The following is an 18094-nucleotide window of genomic DNA, read 5'->3' as shown; positions in this document are numbered from 1 at the left end:
GATGGCGGCGGCGGCGGCGGCGTTCGCGTCACGTGACGCCAACGGCTGGCAGTGCGGTGGAGGAGGGCCTTCGGATGGGGAAAGCTGTCTAACCCAGTGCCTGAGGAAAAATAAAAAATAAATAATAATTTAACAAAAAACCTCCGGGTATGATAAGTTTAACGGCCCAGAGGTTGATCTTCACGCATTTGTGAATCAGCTGAATGCTGGTGGAGGCGAGAAGATCCCCCCCCTCCCCCAGCATCGGTGGAGCAAGCGATTTACCATCAGGCGTTTAGTGGGCCGCGGAGAAGACGAACGGTCAGTGCGGGCGGGCGGGAAAAAAAAAACCAAAACCCGCCCGCGGCGCGCGGCCCCGACACCGAGCGCGCCCCCGACACCCCCCCGGGCGCGCCACCGACACACGGGGCGCGGCCCCGACGCCAGCACCGAGCGCGGCCCCGCAGGAGAGGAGAGGAGGGTGAGGGAGCGCCGCGCGGGGAGAGGGTGCGGGCGGGCGCCCGAGGGGTCGCCGCGGGGCCTGGCTGGGGGGGAGGGAGCGCCTCAGGGAGTGGGGAGGGAGGGGGGGGGGAGAGGGAGCGCCTCAGGGGGGGGTAGAGGGAGCGCCTCAGGGAGTGGGGGGCAGGGAGCACCTCACTCAGGGAGTGGGGAGGGAGCACCTCACTCAGGGAGTGGGGAGGGAGGGGGAGAGAGGGAGCGCCTCAGGGGGGGTAGAGGGAGCGCCTCAGGGAGTGGGGAGGGAGGGGGGGAGAGGGAGCGCCTCAGGGGGGGTAGAGGGAGCGCCTCAGGGGGGGTAGAGGGAGCGCCTCAGGAAGTGGGGGGGAGGGAGCACCTCACTCAGGGAGTGGGGAGGGAGCGCCTCAGGGAGTGGGGGTGGGGAGAGCCTCAGGGAGTGGGGTGGGGAGAGCCTCAGTGAGTGGGGAGGAGGGGGAGAGGGAGCGCCTCAGGGAGTGGGGGGGAGGGCATCAGTGGGGGAGGGAGCGCCTCAGGGGGGGTGCATCAGTGGGGGAGGGAGCGCCTCAGGGGGGGTGCATCAGTGGGGGAGGGAGCGCCTCAGGGGGGGTGCATCAGTGGGGGAGGGAGCGCCTCAGTGAGTGGGGAGGAGGGGGAGAGGGAGCGCCTCAGGGAGTGGGGGGGAGGGCATCAGTAGGGGAGGGAGCGCCTCAGGGAGTGGGGGGAGCGCCTCAAGTGGGAGTGGGGTGAGCGCCTCAGGGAGGGGGGTAGGGAGCGCCTCAGGAAGGAGAGGGAGCGCCTTAGAGGGAGAGGGGGGAGCGCCTCAGGGGGGGAAGGAGCACCTTAGAGGGGAGGGAGCGCCCTGGGGGGTGGGGGGGGGAGAGTGCCCTGGGGGGGAGGATGCACCCGAGGTGTGGCGGGTGGACGCCCGAGGGGTCGCAGTGGCCCTGAGGGGATAGGGTGCGCCTCAGGGAGATCCCTGAGGGAGAAAGGGAGCCTAACGGAGAGGAGAGAACACCCGGGGTAGATGGTGCAGGGTAGATGGTGCAGGGTAGATGGTGCAGGGTAGATGGTGCAGGGTAGATGGTGCAGGGTAGATGGTGCAGGGTAGATGGTGCAGGGTAGATGGTGCAGGGTAGATGGTGCAGGGTAGATGGTGCAGGGTAGATGGTGCAGGGTAGATGGTGCAGGGTAGATGGTGCAGGGTAGATGGTGCAGGTCGCCTCGGGAGGGAGGATGCGCCTCAGATTGAAGAAGGGTCCCAACCCGAAACGTCACCTATCCATGTTCTCCACAGATGCTGCCTGACCCGCTGAGTTCCTCCAGCACTCTGTGCCTATCTTTGGTGTAAACCAACATCTGCAGTTCTTTGTTTCTATACTGTACCGTTCTATGTTTATAAGGTCATAGGAGCAGAATAAGACCATTCATAGAAAAATAGGTGCAGGAGTAGGCCATTCGGCCCTTCTAGCCAGCATCGCCATTCAATATAATAATGGCTGATCATCTAAAATCAGTACCTCGTTCCTGCTTTTTCCCCCATATCCCTTGATTCCGTTAGCCCATCGAGCTAAATCTAATTCTCTCTTGAATATATTCAGTGAATTGGCCTCCACTGCCCTCTGCGGCAGAGAATTCCACAGATTCACAATTCTCTGGGTGAAAAAGTCTTTCCTCATCTCAAAATGCTGGAGGATTCTTCAGTCCAGAGATGCTGCCTGTCCCCGCTGAGTTACTCAAAAAGCTGGAGTAACTGAGCGGGTCAGAGAGCATCTCTGGAGAAAAATAATAGGTGAAGTTTCGGGTCGAGACCCTTCTTCAGATCTTCTGCAGAAGGGACTTGACCCGAAACATCACCTATTCCTTTTCTCCAAAGATGCTGTCTGACAAGCTGAGTTACTCCAGCATTTTGAGTCTATCTTTGGTTTAAAGTAGCATCAACAGGAATTCTCTGCCTCAGAAGGCAGTGGAGGCTAGATAGAGCTCTTAAGGATAGCGGAGTCAGGGGGTATGGGGAGAAGGCAGGAACGGGGTACTGATTGAGAATGATCAGCCATGATCACATTGAATGGCGGTGCTGGCCGAATGGCCTCCTCCTGCAGCTATTGTCTATTGTCTATTAACAGTTCCTTCCTACACAACAGGGTGGCGCAGTGTTAGAGTTGCTGCTTTACTGCACCAAAGACCCTGGTTTGATCCTGACTCCGGTTGCTGTCTGTACGGAGTTTGTACGTTCTCCTCGTGACTTGCGTGGGTTTTCTCCGGGTGCTCCGGTTTCCTTCCACACTCCAAAGACGTGCAGGTTTGCAGGTTAATTGGCTTTGGTATAAATGTAAATGGTCCCTGGTGTCAATGAGCGGGGATCACTGGTCGTCGCGGACTCGGTGGGCCGAAGGGCCTGCATCTATAAACTAACTAAACTAAAACCATTTTTTGATCTGTAACAGGATTCAGTTCTGAGAAGACCCAAGAGTGCCAGGGACCAGGGGGGGGGACCGTCGCAGGCAGGTGTGCACGTCAAGATGGAAGATGAGGTGGCGGACAGTGACAGTGTCTACGCGGCCTTTGTTCCTGAGCAGGACTACGCGCTCCTCGGGATCGATGGACCGCCACCTTCTCTCCAGGGAGACGGGTGCTTCCACGCGGAGTCGGTGGACATCATGGTGCCAGGGGTGGACGGGCAGAGTGCCGGGTGTCTCCACCAGCCTGGCCCCAAGGACGTGCAGCACACCGTGGCCTTGGTGGTGACTGTGGCGTCCGAGCAGCAGATGTCGGAAAGCACTCGAGGGACGAAGCCGGCAGAGCAACGGGATGAAACCATGGGATGTGCTGACAACCAGCCAGGTAGCTCAGCTTACAGTAATAACAAGCAACAGCGAATGCTAGTTTTTACCCACGGGTAGATACAAAGTGCTGGAGGAACTCAGCGGGTCAGGCAGCATCTGTGGAGAACATGGATAGGTGACGTTTCACAGAGTGCTGGAGTAACTCAGCGAGTCAGGCAGCATCTCTGGAGAACATAGATAGGTGACGTTTCACAGAGTGCTGGAGTAACTCAGCAGGTCAGGCAGCACCTCTGGAGAAAAAGAGTTGGTGATGTTTCGGGTTTATTGTCATCTGTACCGAGCGAGGTAGAGTGAAAAGCTTTTGTTGCGTGCTAACCATTCGGTGGAAAGACAATACCTGATTACAATCGAGCCATTTACATACAGAGCTTTATTTGTCATTCGGTACCAAGGTACCGAACGAAATTACATTGCAGTCACACACAAAAAAAAAAAACAACAAAAAAAAAGAACACAAGACACATGACCCCAACACAAACATCCATCACAGTGACTCCAAACACCCCCTCACTGTGATGGAGGCAACAAAACTTCCACTCTCTTCCCCACGCCCACGGACAGACAGCTCGTCCCCGACCGACCCGCTCAGTCCCCGAAAGGGGATGGAAGTCCCCGTGGCGCTGAAAAGTCCCGCGGCCGAGCCGGCGATGGAAGGCCCCGCGGCCGTACCGTGCGCTGCTAAGTCCTGCCGCCGAGCCGCACCGGGCGATGTTAGGTCCCGCCGCCGAGCCGCACCAGCGATGTAAAGTCCCGCGGCCGAGCCGCGCCGGGCGATGGAAGGCCCCGCGGCCGAGCCGCACCTGGCGCTGAACCGTCCCGCGGCCGCGCCGGGCGATGTTAGGTTCCGCGGCCGAGCCGCACCAGCGCTGCTAAGTCCCGCGGCCTAGCCGCACCGGGTGATGTTAGGTCCCGCGGCCGAGCCGCACCAGCGGTGTAAAGTCCAGCGGCCGAGCCACACCGGGCGATGGAAGGCCCCGCGGAGATGGAAGTCCCGCGGCCGAGCCGCGCCCCGCACCGTGTGGAAGAGACCTAAAAAGGAAAGGTTTCCCCCACCACCCCCCACCCCACCCCCCCACACATACACAGCCATAAAACAAAAACAAAAACCATCCCAACACCGACACACAACAAAAAAAAAGGAAAAAAGACGAACAGACTGCCAGTGAGCCGCAGCCGTTAGGCGCCGCCACACGTGACCTATATAAGCAATAGGTGCAGGAGGAGGTCATTCGGCCCTTCGAGCCAGCACCGCCATTCAATATGATCATGGCTGATCATTCTCAATCAGTACCCCGTTCCTGCCTTCTCCCCATACCCCCTGACTCCGCTATCCTTAAGAGCTCTCTCTAGCTCTCTCTTGAATGCATTCGGAGAATTGGCCTCCACTGCCTTCTGAGGCAGAGAATTCCACAGATTCACACCTCTCTGACTGAAAAAGTTTTTCCTCATCTCCGTTCTAAATGGGCTACCCCTTATTCTTAAACTGTGGCCCCTGGTTCTGGACTCCCCCAACATTGAGAACATGTTTCCTGCCTCTAACGTGTCCAACCCCTTAATAATCTTATACGTTTCAATAAGATCTCCTCTCATCCTTCTAATGAGAAATGATTCTAATGATATATGATAAATGAATAACGTTTAGTGCAAGATGAAGCCAGTAAAGTACGACCAAAGATAGTCCCAAGGTAGTCAGGACCTTTCTTCGGAAAATGGGTCTCGATCCGAAACGTCACCCATCATTTCTCTCCGGAAATGCTGCCAGACCCGCTGAGTTACTCCAGCAACTTTTTCACAGAGAGTGGTGGGTGTACGGAACGAGCTGCAAGATGAGATAGTTGAGTATAACATTTATAAGACACTTGGACAGGCATATGGATAGGAAAGGTTTATTTTATTATTGTCACGTGCACGATGTTTAGAGGGATATGGGCCAAACACGGGCAGATTGTCTTTTGTTCGTTGTCGTTTCGCTGACTGGATAGAATGTGTCAAAAAGCTTGGCACACGTAATAAACTAAACTGAAGGTAGACATAAAATGCTGGAGTAACTCAGCGGGTCAGGCAGCATCTCGGGAGAGAATGAATGGGTGAAGTTTCGGGTCAAGACCCTTCTTCAGTCTGACCCGAAAAGTCACCCGTTCCTTCTCTCCCGAGATGCTGCCTGACTCGCCGAGTTACTCCAGCATTTTGTGTCTACCTTCGATTTAAACCAGCACCTCCAGTTCTTTTCTACATAAACTAAGCTGAACTGAACTGAACGGATGGGACTAGCATTCTTGGTCAGCGAGGACGCGTTGGGCCGAAGGGTCTGTGTGCGTGCCGTGTGACTCCATGACGGATGGTTCATGTTCTCAGCAGGTGCTGTGACCCATGTGGAGGGCCTCTGCTGCAGCCACAAGTGCGACGAGAGCTTTGAGGACCAGGAGCGGCTGTCCGACCACCTCCGGCTTCACACCAAACGCCCTCGGTCTCCCGGCTCCGGTGACCAGGCCAGACCGCGGGCCAAACGTCCCCGGTCGGCGCGGTGTAAGCGTGGCGCGGCCGGCGCCGGCTTGGAGGGAGAGACGGACGAGGGGTCAAGCTCGGCCACTGGCCGGCCGTGGATGGAAGACCCTTGCCCCGTCCGCGGCGGCGGCGATGGACTCTCCGGGGCCGCGGCCGGGCCGCCGGCAGACGGCAGCGGAATTGCGGCCGCCTCCTGCCCTCACGGCTCGTGCGGGCTGACGTTCCGGACCGCGGCGGGGCTGGCTGACCACAGCTGCGTCCACTTGCCGTTCCGCTGCGACCGGTGCGACGTGGCGTGCCCCAGCGCCACGCTCCTGGCGCAGCACAAGAGGCATGGCCGGGCGAAAACCAAGACGTCCAGCTGCGATCTCTGCCCCTTCCACAGCTGTGCCCCCCGGGACCTAAGCAAGCACTACAGCGCCATGCACCGAGACAAGGCCGCCTACACCTGCAATAGATGCGACTTCGCCTGCCGCTATCGCAAGGTGTTGAAGAAGCACTTGACTGCGCATTCAGGTGGGTACCTTGCACGGTTTATCGTGTGGCTTTGCGCTAGGCCACCACTCTCATGCTGGCAAGGACAATCTGCCCGCTTGCGTCCCACAACGGGTCAAAATAAAACCTGGTATCCTCTGGTGCAGCGGTAGCTTTTGATTTTTTTAGATTTAGAGATACAGCGCAGAAACGGGCCCTTCGGCCCACCGGGTCCGCGCCGACCAGCGATCCCCGCACACTAACACTATCCCATTTGCCCAGCCAATTAACCTACAAACCCGCAAGTCTTTGGAGTGTGGGAGGAAACCGAAGATCTCGGAGAAAACCCACGCAGGTCACGGGGAGAACGTACAAACTCCGTACAGTACAGCACCCGTAGACGGGGTCGAACCTGAGTCTCCGGCACTGCATTCGCTGTAAGGCAGCAACTCTACTGCTGCGCCACCGCGCCGCCCGGTAGAGCTGCTGCCTGAGAGCACCAGGGACCCGGGTTCCATCCCGACTACGGGCGCCGTCTGTAAAGAGTTTGTACGTTCTCCCCGTGACCTGCGTGGGTTTTCTCCGAGATCTTCAGTTTCCTCCCACACTCCAAAGACCTATAGGTTTGTAGGTTAATTGGCTTGGTACAAATGTAAATTATCCCTCCTGTGTGTAGGATAGTGTTAATGTGCGCTGGTCGGTGCGAACTCGGTGGGCCGAAGGGCCTGTTTCCGTGCTGTATTTCTAAACAAATTTAAAAATATGGTGTTGGAATCTGATTCTTCAGTAGTTTTCGAAAGAGAGGTGGGAGGAACATGCACGGAAGCTGTCAAAACTCTTGATGTAAACGGGCACAAATGCTGCCTGACCCGCTGAGTTCTTCCTGACCCGCTGAGTTCCTCCAGCTCCTTGTGTTTGCTCCCCTTAAAGCAAATAGCCCAGACTGGGTCAAATAAGTTCATAAATTGTGGGTGCAGAATTAAGCCATTCGGCCCATCAAGTCTACTCCACCATTCAATCATGGCTGATCTATCTCTCCCTCTCAACCCCATTCTCCTGCCTTCTCCCCATAACCCCTGACACCCGCACTGATCATGGTGGGCTGAATGGCCTAATTCTGCTGTTGGAAAGAACTGTAGATGCTGGTTTAAATCAAAGGTAGACACAAAACATAGTATCCTTCTTCCCAGAAATGCTGCCTGTCCCGCTGAATTACTCCAGCATTTTTGTGTCTACTTACTTTATTTTGCGTATCCTTCATTCATTTGTTCAATATCTCTCTACATCACCGTCTATATCTCTCGTTTCCGTCTCCCCTGACTCTCAGTTTGTAGAAGGGTCTCGACCTAGAACGTCGACCGTTCCTTCTCTCCAGATATGCAGCCTGTCCCGCTGAGTTACTCCAGCGTTTTGTGTCTATCTTCGGCCTAATTGCTCCTTTCACCTATGACCTAATCAAGAATCTGTCTGTCACTCTATACATATCTATTGACGACCTCCAAAGCCTTCTATGGCAATGAATTCCACAGATTCACCACCCTCTGACTAAAGAAATTCCAGCTTATCTCCTTTCTAAAGGTACGTCCTTTTATTCTTTAGAAAAGATATGAAGAGGAATTTCTTTGGTCAGAGGGTGGTGAATCTGAGGAATTCATTGCCATAGAAGGCTGTGGAGATCGTCAATAGACAATAGACAATAGGTGCAGGAGTAGGCCATTCAGCCCTTCGAGCCAGCACCGCCATTCAATGCGATCATGGCTGATCACTATCAATCAGTACCCCGTTCCTGCCTTCTCCCCATACACCCTCACTCCGCTATCCTTAAGAGCTCTATCCAGCTCTCTCTTGAAAGCATCCAACGAACTGGCCTCCACTGCCTTTTGAGGCAGAGAATTCCACACCTTCACCACCCTCTGACTGAAAAAGTTCTTCCTCATCTCCGTTCTAAATGGCCTACCCCTTATTCTCAAACTGTGGCCCCTTGTTCTGGACTCCCCCAACATTGGGAACATGTTATCTGCCTCTAATGTGTCCAATCCCCTAATTATCTTATATGTTTCAATAAGATCCCCCCTCATCCTTCTAAATTCCAGTGTATACAAGCCCAATGGATATTTTTAAGGTGGAGATTGATAGGTTCTTAATTAGTAAAGGTATGGGTCTTCTTTCGTGTCCATCTTCTATGTTTCAAACGTTACATCGCTGTCATCGTCCGTCCTGAAAAGGGCGCAAGCTTCCGGCGACAGTCAGTGGGAACCATCACTTGTTACAATAGATGATCCAAAAGATAGAGGGCTTGCAGCGTAGGTTTACTAGGTTAATTCCCAGAATGGCGGGACTGTCATATGTTGAAAGACTGGAGCGACTAGGCTTGTATACACTGGAATTTAGAAGGATGAGAGGAGATCTTATCGAAACGTATAAGATTATTAAGGGGTTGGACACGTTAGAGGCAGGAAACATGTTCCCAGTGTTGGGGGAGTCCAGAACAAGGGGCCACAGTTTACGAATAAGGGGTAGACCATTTAGAACTGAGATGAGGAAAAACTTTTTCAGTCAGAGAGTTGTGAATCTGTGGAATTCTCTGCTTCAGAAGGCAGTGGTGGCCAATTCTCTGAATGCATTCAAGAGAGAGCTAAATAGAGCTCTTAAGGATAGCGGAGTCAGGGGGTATGGGGAGAAGGCAGGAACGGGGTACTGATTGAGAATGATCAGCCATGATCACATTGAATGGCGGTGCTGGCTCGAAGGGCCGAATGGCCTCCTCCTGCACCTATTGTCTATGATGGTGGTAGCAGAATTAGCTCAGGACACGTACAGTTTCGAGCCCTGCGACGTGGACGCTTCTGCTATGGGGCCAAGGTACGGGTGTAAAATTAGTAAGTAAATTGCCGTACTAATGTCCATGTGGACAACATCCACTGCCCTTTACCTCAATGGACCATAGCCTGTGTCAGTGTGTTGAAGGTAGTAGTGAGTTTCACTGTGGTGCAGCGGTAGAGTTGCCACCTCACAGTGAATGCAGCGCCGGAGACTCAGGATCGATCCTGACTACGGGCGCCGTCTGTACGGAGTTTGTACGTTCTCCCCGTGACCTGCGTGGGTTTTCTCCGAGATCTTCGGTTTCCTCCCACATTCCAAAGACGTGCAGGTTTGTAGGTTAATTGACTGGGTAAATGTAAAAATTGTCCCTAGTGTGTGTAGGATAGTGTTAGTGTGCGGGGATCGCTGGGCGGCGCGGACCCGGTGGGCCGAAGGGCCTTTTTCCGCGCTGTATCTCTAAATCTAAATCTAAAAATTAACGCTATGTTTTTATAGAAACCAGGAACTGCAGAAGTTGGTTTATACCAAAGATAGACACAAAGTGCAGGAGTAACTAAGTGGGTCAGGCAGCATCTCAGAAGGAAAAGGGATAGGTGACGTTTCTGGATGGGATCCTTCTTCAGACTGGAGAACGGTCCTGACCCAAACTGTCACAGAGAAGCTGCCTGACTTGAAATGTTTTTATAATTAGAGTCATTGAGTGATACAGTGTGGAAACAGGCCCTTCGGCCCAACTCGCCCACACCGGCCAACAATGTCCCAGCTACACTGCGCTTGGTCCATATCCCTCCAAACCTGTCCTATCCATGTACCTGTCCAACTGTTTCTTAAAAGATGGGATAGTCCCAGCCTCAACCACCTCCTCTGGTAGTTCGTTCCATACACCCACCAGCCTCTGCGTGAAAAAGTTACCCCTGGGATTCCTATTCTTTTCATGAGTTATACAATGACAGACCAATGCGAGATACAGTAATGAAAGAACATAGACTTGGATAAGAGGAATTAAGATGTTGTAAATATAGCTTTAGATTTATTATTTTCTTATGTGCCCAAGTAGAGTGAAAAACTTTTTATTCACAAAATGCTGGAGTAACTCAGCAGGTCAGGCAGCATCTCGGGAGAGAAGGAATGGGTGACGTTTCGGGTCGAGACCCTTCTTCAGACTGATGTCAGGGGGGCGGGAGTGAAAAACTTTGTTTTGCATGTTATCCAATCAATTTAGATAGTAGATTTTTAGACTTTAGAGATACAGCGCAGAAACAGGCCCTTCGGCCCGCCGAGTCCGTGCTGACTAGTGACCACTATCACTAGCACTATCCTACACACTAGGGGACAATTTACGATTTTCTTTTCACCTACAAACCTGTAAGTCTTTGGCGTGTGGGAGAAAACCAGAGCACCCGGAGAAAACCCACGCAGTCACAGGGAGAACGTACAAGCTCTGTACAGACATCACCCGTGGTCAGGATCAACCCGGTTATCTGACGCTGTGAGGCAGCAATTCTACCTCTGCGCCACTGTACGGCTCAATAGACAATAGGTGCAGGAGGAGGCCATTCGGCCCTTCGAGCCAGCACCGCCATTCAATGTGATCATGGCTGATCATTCTCAATCAGTACCCCGTTCCTGCCTTCTCCCCATACCCCCTGACTCCGCTATCCTTAAGAGCTCTATCTAGCTCTCTCTTGAATGCATTCAGAGAATTGGCCTCCACTGCCTTCTGAGGCAGAGAATTCCACAGATTCACAACTTTCTGACTGAATTTTTTTTTCCCCATCTCAGTTCTAAATGGCCTACCCCTTATTCTTAAACTGTGGCCCCTGGTTCTGGACTCCCCCAACATTGGGAACATGTTTCCTGCCTCTAACGTGTCCAACCGCTTAATAATCTTATACGTTTCGATAAGATACGTATACATCTATATGCTATGGTACATACTATTCTATACATACTAGTATACTATTCTATACTATGCTCCATACATATATTAGTATGTATATGCTATGGTACATACTATTCATAGATACCAGCAAGTCAAGCTCATGCACAAAAGGTGTACAATCAGTAGAGCAAAGGGGAAGATACAGAGTGCAGAATGTACAGTAGTTATCAGCATTGTTGCGCATCAGTTCCAGAGACAAAGTCCAATGTCCGCAATGGGGTAGACACTTGGCGATTACAAAACACCAGAAGATGTTCCCGAAATAGACATTGTATAACTCTTTGAAGAATATTAGTTTAGAGGTACAGAATGGAATTAGGCCCTTCAGCCGACTGGGCCTGGAACGAGCTGCCCAGGGGTGGTGGAGTCAGATACGATAGTGGTATTTAAGAGGCTTTAAGACAGGCACATGGATATGCAGGGAATGGAGGGACACGGATCAAGTGCAATTGTGTAATTGTTAAGCGGAGATAGTCTTAATCAGACTGATCAGGCTGAAGAAGGGTCTCGTATACACTGGAATTTAGAAGGATGAGGGGGGATCTTATTGAAACATATAAGATAATTAGGGGATTGGACACATTAGAGGCAGGAAACATGTTCCCAATGTTGGGGGAGTCCAGAACAAGGGGCCACAGTTTAAGAATAAGGGGTAGGCCATTTAGAACGGAGATGAGGAAGAACTTTTTCAGTCAGAGAGTGGTGAAGGTGTGGAATTCTCTGCCTCAGAAGGCAGTGGAGGCCAGTTCGTTGGATGCTTTCAAGAGAGAGCTGGATAGAGCTCTTAAGGATAGCGGAGTGAGGGGGTATGGGGAGAAGGCAGGAACGGGGTACTGATTGAGAGTGATCAGCCATGATCGCATTGAATGGCGGTGCTGGCTTGAAGGGCTGAATGGCCTACTCCTGCACCTATTGTCTATTGTCTATTGACCCGAAACGTCACCCATTCCTTCTCTCCTGAGATGCTGCCTGACCTGCTGAGTTACTCCAGCATTTTGTGAAATAAATACCTTCGATCATGTAATTGTTGATTAGTACGGGTGTCAGGGGTTATAGAATCTTAGAAACATAGAAAATAGGTGCAGGAGGAGGCCATTTGGATCACTGGATGGATTTAAGAGAGAGTTAGATAGAGCTCTAGGGGCTAGTGGAATCAAGGGATATGGGGAGAAGGCAGGCACGGGTTACTGATTGTGGATGATCAGCCATGATCACAATGAATGGCGGTGCTGGCTCGAAGGGCCGAATGGCTTCCTGCACCTATTTTCTGTGTTTCGAACCATTCATTATGATCATGGCTGATCATCCACAATCAGTAACCTGTGCCTGCCTTCTCCCCATATCCCTTGATTCCGCTAGCCCCTAGAGCTCTATTTAACTCTTTTAAATTCATTCAGTGCATTGGCCTCCACTCCACTGCCAGCTTCTTCCGACTTCGTACCATGGCTAAAATCAAACCTTTCCTCCAATTCGACGACACAGAAAAAATCATTCATGCTTTCATTTCCTCCCGCCTAGACTACTGCAACTCCCTATACACTGGGATCAGCCAATCTTCCCTGTCCCGCCTGCAACTGGTCCAAAACGCCGCAGCGAGACTCCTGACGGGTACCCGTAAAAGGGACCACATCACCCCGATTCTGGCCTCTCTCCACTGGCTCCCTGTACGGTACAGAATCAACTTCAAGCTCCTCCTATTCACGTATAAAGCCCTAAATGGACATTCCCCCCCCTACATCAAAAATCTTCTAACCCACCTCTCTAACTCCAGGTCTCTCAGGTCGGCCGACTTGGGGCTACTCACTATCCCGCGGTCTAGGCTTAAGCTCAGGGGTGACCGCGCTTTTGCGGTTGCAGCTCCTAGACTGTGGAACAGCATCCCTCTCCCCATCAGAACTGCCCCCTCCATCGACTCCTTTAAGTCCAGGCTCAAAACCTATTTCTACTCCCTAGCGTTTGAGGCTCATTGAGGAGGCGCTGTGAACTGTTTGCGTGCTACTGTATGTTTCATTTTTTTCCTTAGTACCTAATCAGATGTACAGCACTTTGGTCAACGTGGGTTGTTTTTAAATGTGCTATACAAATAAAATTGACTTGACTTGACTTGACTGCCCTCTGTGGCAGAGTATTTCACAAATTCACAACTCTGGGTGAAAAGGTTTCCACTCACCTCAGTTTTAAATGGCCTCCCCTTTATTCTTAGACTGTGTGGCCCCTGGTTCCGGACTCCCCCATCATTGGGAACATTTTTCCTGCGTCTAGCTTGTCCGGTCCTTATGGGGCGAAGGCAGGAGAATGGGGATGAGAGGGAAAGATAGAATGGAGAGGTAAACTTGATGGGCCAAATGGCCTAATTCTACTCCTAGAGCTCATGAACGTATAAGTGAAGAAAGCTGAACACCCGTAGAAAACCCACGCGGTCACAGGGAGAACGTGCAAACACCGTACGGACTGCACCCGTAGTCTGGATCGAACCCGGGGAGAGGCAAAGTGTGAAGGAAAGTAGCTGGGCAAGTTTTGTTTTTAAACAGAGAGTGCTTGGTGGTAGGGGTGGAGGCAGATCCGATATTTTAGAGGCTTTTAGACAGGCACATAGATATGCAATGTTCAGCACAGATATTGTGGGCCGAAGGGTCTTTCCTTGTGCTGGACTATTCTACGTTGTGACGCGCTCTAGTGCTGTCTACTGTCCGTCCGTGACGCTGTTTGTTGACTTGCAGATGAGAGTGGTAGCACTGCGGAAGAGAACGATGAACAGGTGGAGAGGGGACAGGAGGAGCTCGATGGTGGCAACGTGATGGCACAGACGCGGGCCGGGAAGCAGCAGCCGTCTGCCTGTGACGAGGAAGAGCCGGTGTCAGAGACTGGGTCAGAGGGCGACAGGAACAGAAAGAACAACTCCCTCAGACAGCGACATTTCAAAGGTGCATGAATGTCGTGGGAACTGCTGGTATCCCATTTACAGATGTGCAGGAAGGAACTGCAGATGTTGGCTTACGTTGAAGGTAGACACAAAATGCTGGAGTAACTCAACGGGACAGGCAGCATCTGTGGAGAGAAGGAATGGGTGACCTTTCGGGTCGAGACCCATCTACAGACGGAAGGTCGAGACCCATTCCTTCTCTCCAGAGATGCTGCCTGACCCGCTGAGTTACTCCAGCACTCTATGAAACGTCACCTATCCATGTTCTCCACAGATGCTGCCTGACCCACTGAGTTACTCCAGCACTCTGTGAAACGTCACCTATCCATGTTCTCCACAAATGCTGCCTGACCCGCTGAGTTACTCCAGCATTTTATGTCTATCCCATTTACTCATTATCGTTCCAGGCCTCACTGCCCCCCAAAGTGTATAGTATCATTTAAAGATTGTTTATAGTTTAGTTTAGAGATACAGCGTTGGAACAGGCCCTTCGGCCCGTCGTGTCCGTGCTGAACAACAATCACCCTGTACACTAACACTATCCTACACACTCGGTACAATTTACCGAATATCTAAAGCCAAGTAACTTACAAACCCGTCTTTGGAGTGTGGGAGGAAACCGGAGCACCCGGAGAAAACTCACGCGGTCACAGGGAGAACGTACAAACTCTGTACAGACAGTGCCCGTAGTCGGGATCGAACCCGTGTCTGTGGTGCTCAGTGGCAGCAAATCTACCTTTGTACCACCGTGCCTTGTAGAGATCCAGCATGGAAACAGGCCCTTTAGCCCACCGAGTTCAAGCTGACCAGAGACCCCCCCCCCATACACTACCATTATCCTACACACTAGGGACAATTTTACACTTATGGAATTAGCGGTCTATTAATTTTCGTACCTTACGTACAAAGACGTATTATGTCTTTGAGTTGTGTGTTGAAACCGGAGCACGCGGGGAAAACCTATGCGGTCACAGGGAAAAGGTGCAAACTCCATACAGACAGCACCCGTGGTCAGGATCGAACTTGGATCTGTGACGCTGTCAGGCGGCAACTCTACCACCGCACCACCACGTCACTGCTTTGTCGACAAGCATTGCATTTGAATTGAATTGAATAAATTTTATTAGCCATGTATGTGCACATACAAGGAATGTGCCTCGGTACTCCGCTCGCAAGTAACAACACGACATACAGTAAACAATTACGAATAAAACATTAAGAATAAAACGTTATAGTTTAAACATGTGAATGAAATAAAATACCAGAGCAAAAGGAGGTTACAGACTTTTCGATGTCGAGTATTTGGATTCTCTGAATGCATTCAAGAGAGAGCTAGATAGAGCTCTTAAGGATAGCGGAGTCAGGGGGTATGGGGAGAAGGCAGGAACTGATTGTGAATGATCAGCCATGATCACATTGAATGGCGGTGCTGGCTTGAAGGACCGAATGGCCTCCTCCTGCACCTATTGTCTATTGAGTAGAGCTACTGCTTGTGGAAAAAAGCAGTTTTTATGTCTGGCTGTGGCTGCTTTGACAGTCCGGAGTCGCCTTCCAGAGGGAAGTGCTTCGAAGAGTTTGTGGCTAGGGTGAGAGGGGTCAGAGATGATCTTGCCCGCTCGCTTCCTGCACCTATTGTCTATTGTCTATTGCAGTGTACAGTTCGTTGATGGGGCGGGAAGGTTGCAGCCAACAACCTTCTCAGCTGATCGAACGATGTGTTGCAGCCTCCGGATGTCGTGCTTGGTGGCTGAGCCAAACCAGACCATGACAATAGACAATGGACAATAGACAATAGGTGCAGGAGGAGGCCATTCGGCCCTTTGAGCCAGCACCGCCATTCAATGTGATCATGGCTGATCATTCTCAATCAGTACCCCGTTCCTGCCTTCTCCCCATACCCCCTGACTCCGCTATCCTTAAGAGCTCTATCTAGCTCTCTCTTGAATGCATTCAGAGAATTGGCCTCCACTGCCCTCTGAGACAGAGAATTCCACAGATTCACAACTCTCTGACTGAAAAAGTTTTTCCTCATCTCTGTTCTAAATGGCCTACCCCTTATTCTTAAACTGTGGCCCCTTTTTCTAGACTCCCCCAACATTGGGAACATGTTTCCTGCCTCTAACGTATCCAACCCCTTAATAATCTTATACGTTTCAATAAGATTCCCTCTCATCATATCATCATATCATATATATACAGCCGGAAACAGGCCTTTTTCGGCCCTCCAAGTCCGTGCCGCCCAGTGATCCCCGTACATTAACACTATCCTACACCCACTAGGGACAATTTTTACATTTACCCAGCCAATTAACCTACATACCTGTACGTCTTTGGAGTGTGGGAGGAAACCGAAGATCTCGGAGAAAACCCACGCAGGTCACGGGGAGAACGTACAAACTCCTTACAGTGCAGCACCCGTAGTCAGGATCGAACCTGAGTCTCCGGCGCTGCATTCGCTGTAAAGCAGCAACTCTACCGCTGCGCTACCGTGCCGCCCCTTCTAAATTCCAGTGTATACAAGCCTAGTCGCTCCAGTCTTTCAACATATGACAGTCCCGCCATTCCGGGAATTAACCTAGTGAACCTACGCTGCACGCCCTCAATAACAAGAATATCCTTCCTCAAATTTGGAGACCAAAAGTACACACAGTACTCTAGCTGCGGTCTCACTAGGGCCCTGTACAACTGCAGAAGAAGCTCTTTGCTCCTATACTCAACTTCTCTTGTTATGAAGGCCAACATTCCATTGGCTTTCTTCACTGCCTGCTGTACCTGCATGCTTCCTTTCCATGATGGAGAAGGTGAGGATGGACTCTACGATGGCAGTGTAGAATTGGACCATCATTGCCTGTGGCAGGTTGTGTTTTCTCATTTGTCAAGCACCTCATTTTATTTTTGATTGTGTGCCTTAGTTGACGTGCAAGAAGGGATGGAACATCTGTACAAGACCCACATCTGCCCGGAATGCAAGCGCTGCTTCAAGAAGAGGACGCACCTGGTGGAGCACCTCCACCTGCACTTCCCCGACCCCAGCCTGCAGTGCCCACACTGCCAGAAGTTCTTCACCAGCAAGGGCAAGCTGAAGGTGCACCTGATGCGTGAGCTGGGGGAGAAAGCCCACCACTGCCCGCTGTGCGACTACCGGGCGGTGGAGAAGAACTCTCTGAACCGCCACATGGCCAGCATGCACGAGAACACCAGCAACTTCTACTCGGAGGTGTACTGCTGCCCGGCCTGTGAGGAGAGGTTCACTGTCAGCAACGCGCTGAAGGAGCACATGAAGAGCCACAAGGAGGAGAGGCGGCCGCTGGGCTGCTCCGAGAGTGGCTGCGACTACACCGCCCAGGAGCGCAAGGACTTTGTCCGCCACCTGCAGGAGGAGCACGGCTCCCGGGCGGTGGAGTGCCGCTACCGCACCTGCGGCTCGCTCTTCGCCACCGAGGCGGGCATGGAGGCCCACCGTCGCACGCACTACGCCTTCCACTGCGACCAGTGCGACTTCGTCTGCTCCAACAAGCACGTGTTCCGCCGCCACAAGCGCCGGGGCCACCCGGGCAGCGAGGAGCTGCCCTGCGCATTCTGCCCCTACTCCACCTTCAACCCCGTGGAGTTCAACGACCACGTGGGCAAGATGCACGCCAACGAGAAGATACACAAGTGCGGCGAATGCGACTTTGCCACGGCGCACAAGAGGGTTCTGAACAGGCACGTCCTTCTCCACACAGGTGGGTGGCACAGACTCACACAGACAATGGTGCAGGAGGAGGCCATTCAGCCCTTCCAGCCTGTACGCACCGCCATTCAATGTGATCACGGCTGATCGTCCACAATCAGTAACCCGTGCCTGCCTTCTCCCCATACCCCTTGATTCCGCTAGCCCCTAGAGCTCTCTCTAACTCTCTCTTACTTTCATCCAGTGATTTGGCCTCCACTGCCCTCTGTGGCAGAGAATTCCACAAATTCACAACTCTCTGGGTGAAAAAGCTTATCGAATAATATAAGATTATTAAGGGGTTTGACACGTTAGAGGCAGGAAAATGTTCCCAATGTTGGGGGAGTCCAGAACCAGGGGGCACAGTTTAAGAATAAGGGGTAGGCCATTTAGAACGGAGGTGAGGAAAAACATTT

The 18094-nt window shown here is 52.1% G+C and overlaps 1 protein-coding gene across 1 annotated transcript in view; it reads left to right on the top strand.

Moving 5' to 3' along the window:
• The first annotated feature begins 288 nt into the window (after window positions 1-288).
• The window catches only part of znf142 (zinc finger protein 142), a 40934-nt gene continuing 23128 nt past the window's right edge, over window positions 289-18094 (top strand). The window contains exons 1-5 of the mRNA XM_078403250.1: window positions 289-460; window positions 2901-3297; window positions 5655-6320; window positions 13764-13967; window positions 16879-17691. Of these exons, the coding sequence (XP_078259376.1) occupies window positions 2976-3297; window positions 5655-6320; window positions 13764-13967; window positions 16879-17691 (2005 nt within the window). The 5' untranslated portion in view covers window positions 289-460; window positions 2901-2975. The remainder of the gene's footprint in view (window positions 461-2900; window positions 3298-5654; window positions 6321-13763; window positions 13968-16878; window positions 17692-18094) is intronic.

The sequence above is a fragment of the Rhinoraja longicauda genome, chromosome 8 (assembly GCF_053455715.1).
Source record: "Rhinoraja longicauda isolate Sanriku21f chromosome 8, sRhiLon1.1, whole genome shotgun sequence".
Classification (NCBI taxonomy): domain Eukaryota; kingdom Metazoa; phylum Chordata; class Chondrichthyes; order Rajiformes; family Arhynchobatidae; genus Rhinoraja; species Rhinoraja longicauda.
The sequence above is the reverse complement of the archived record's forward strand: the minus strand, read 5'-3'. Positions and strand labels throughout refer to the sequence as shown.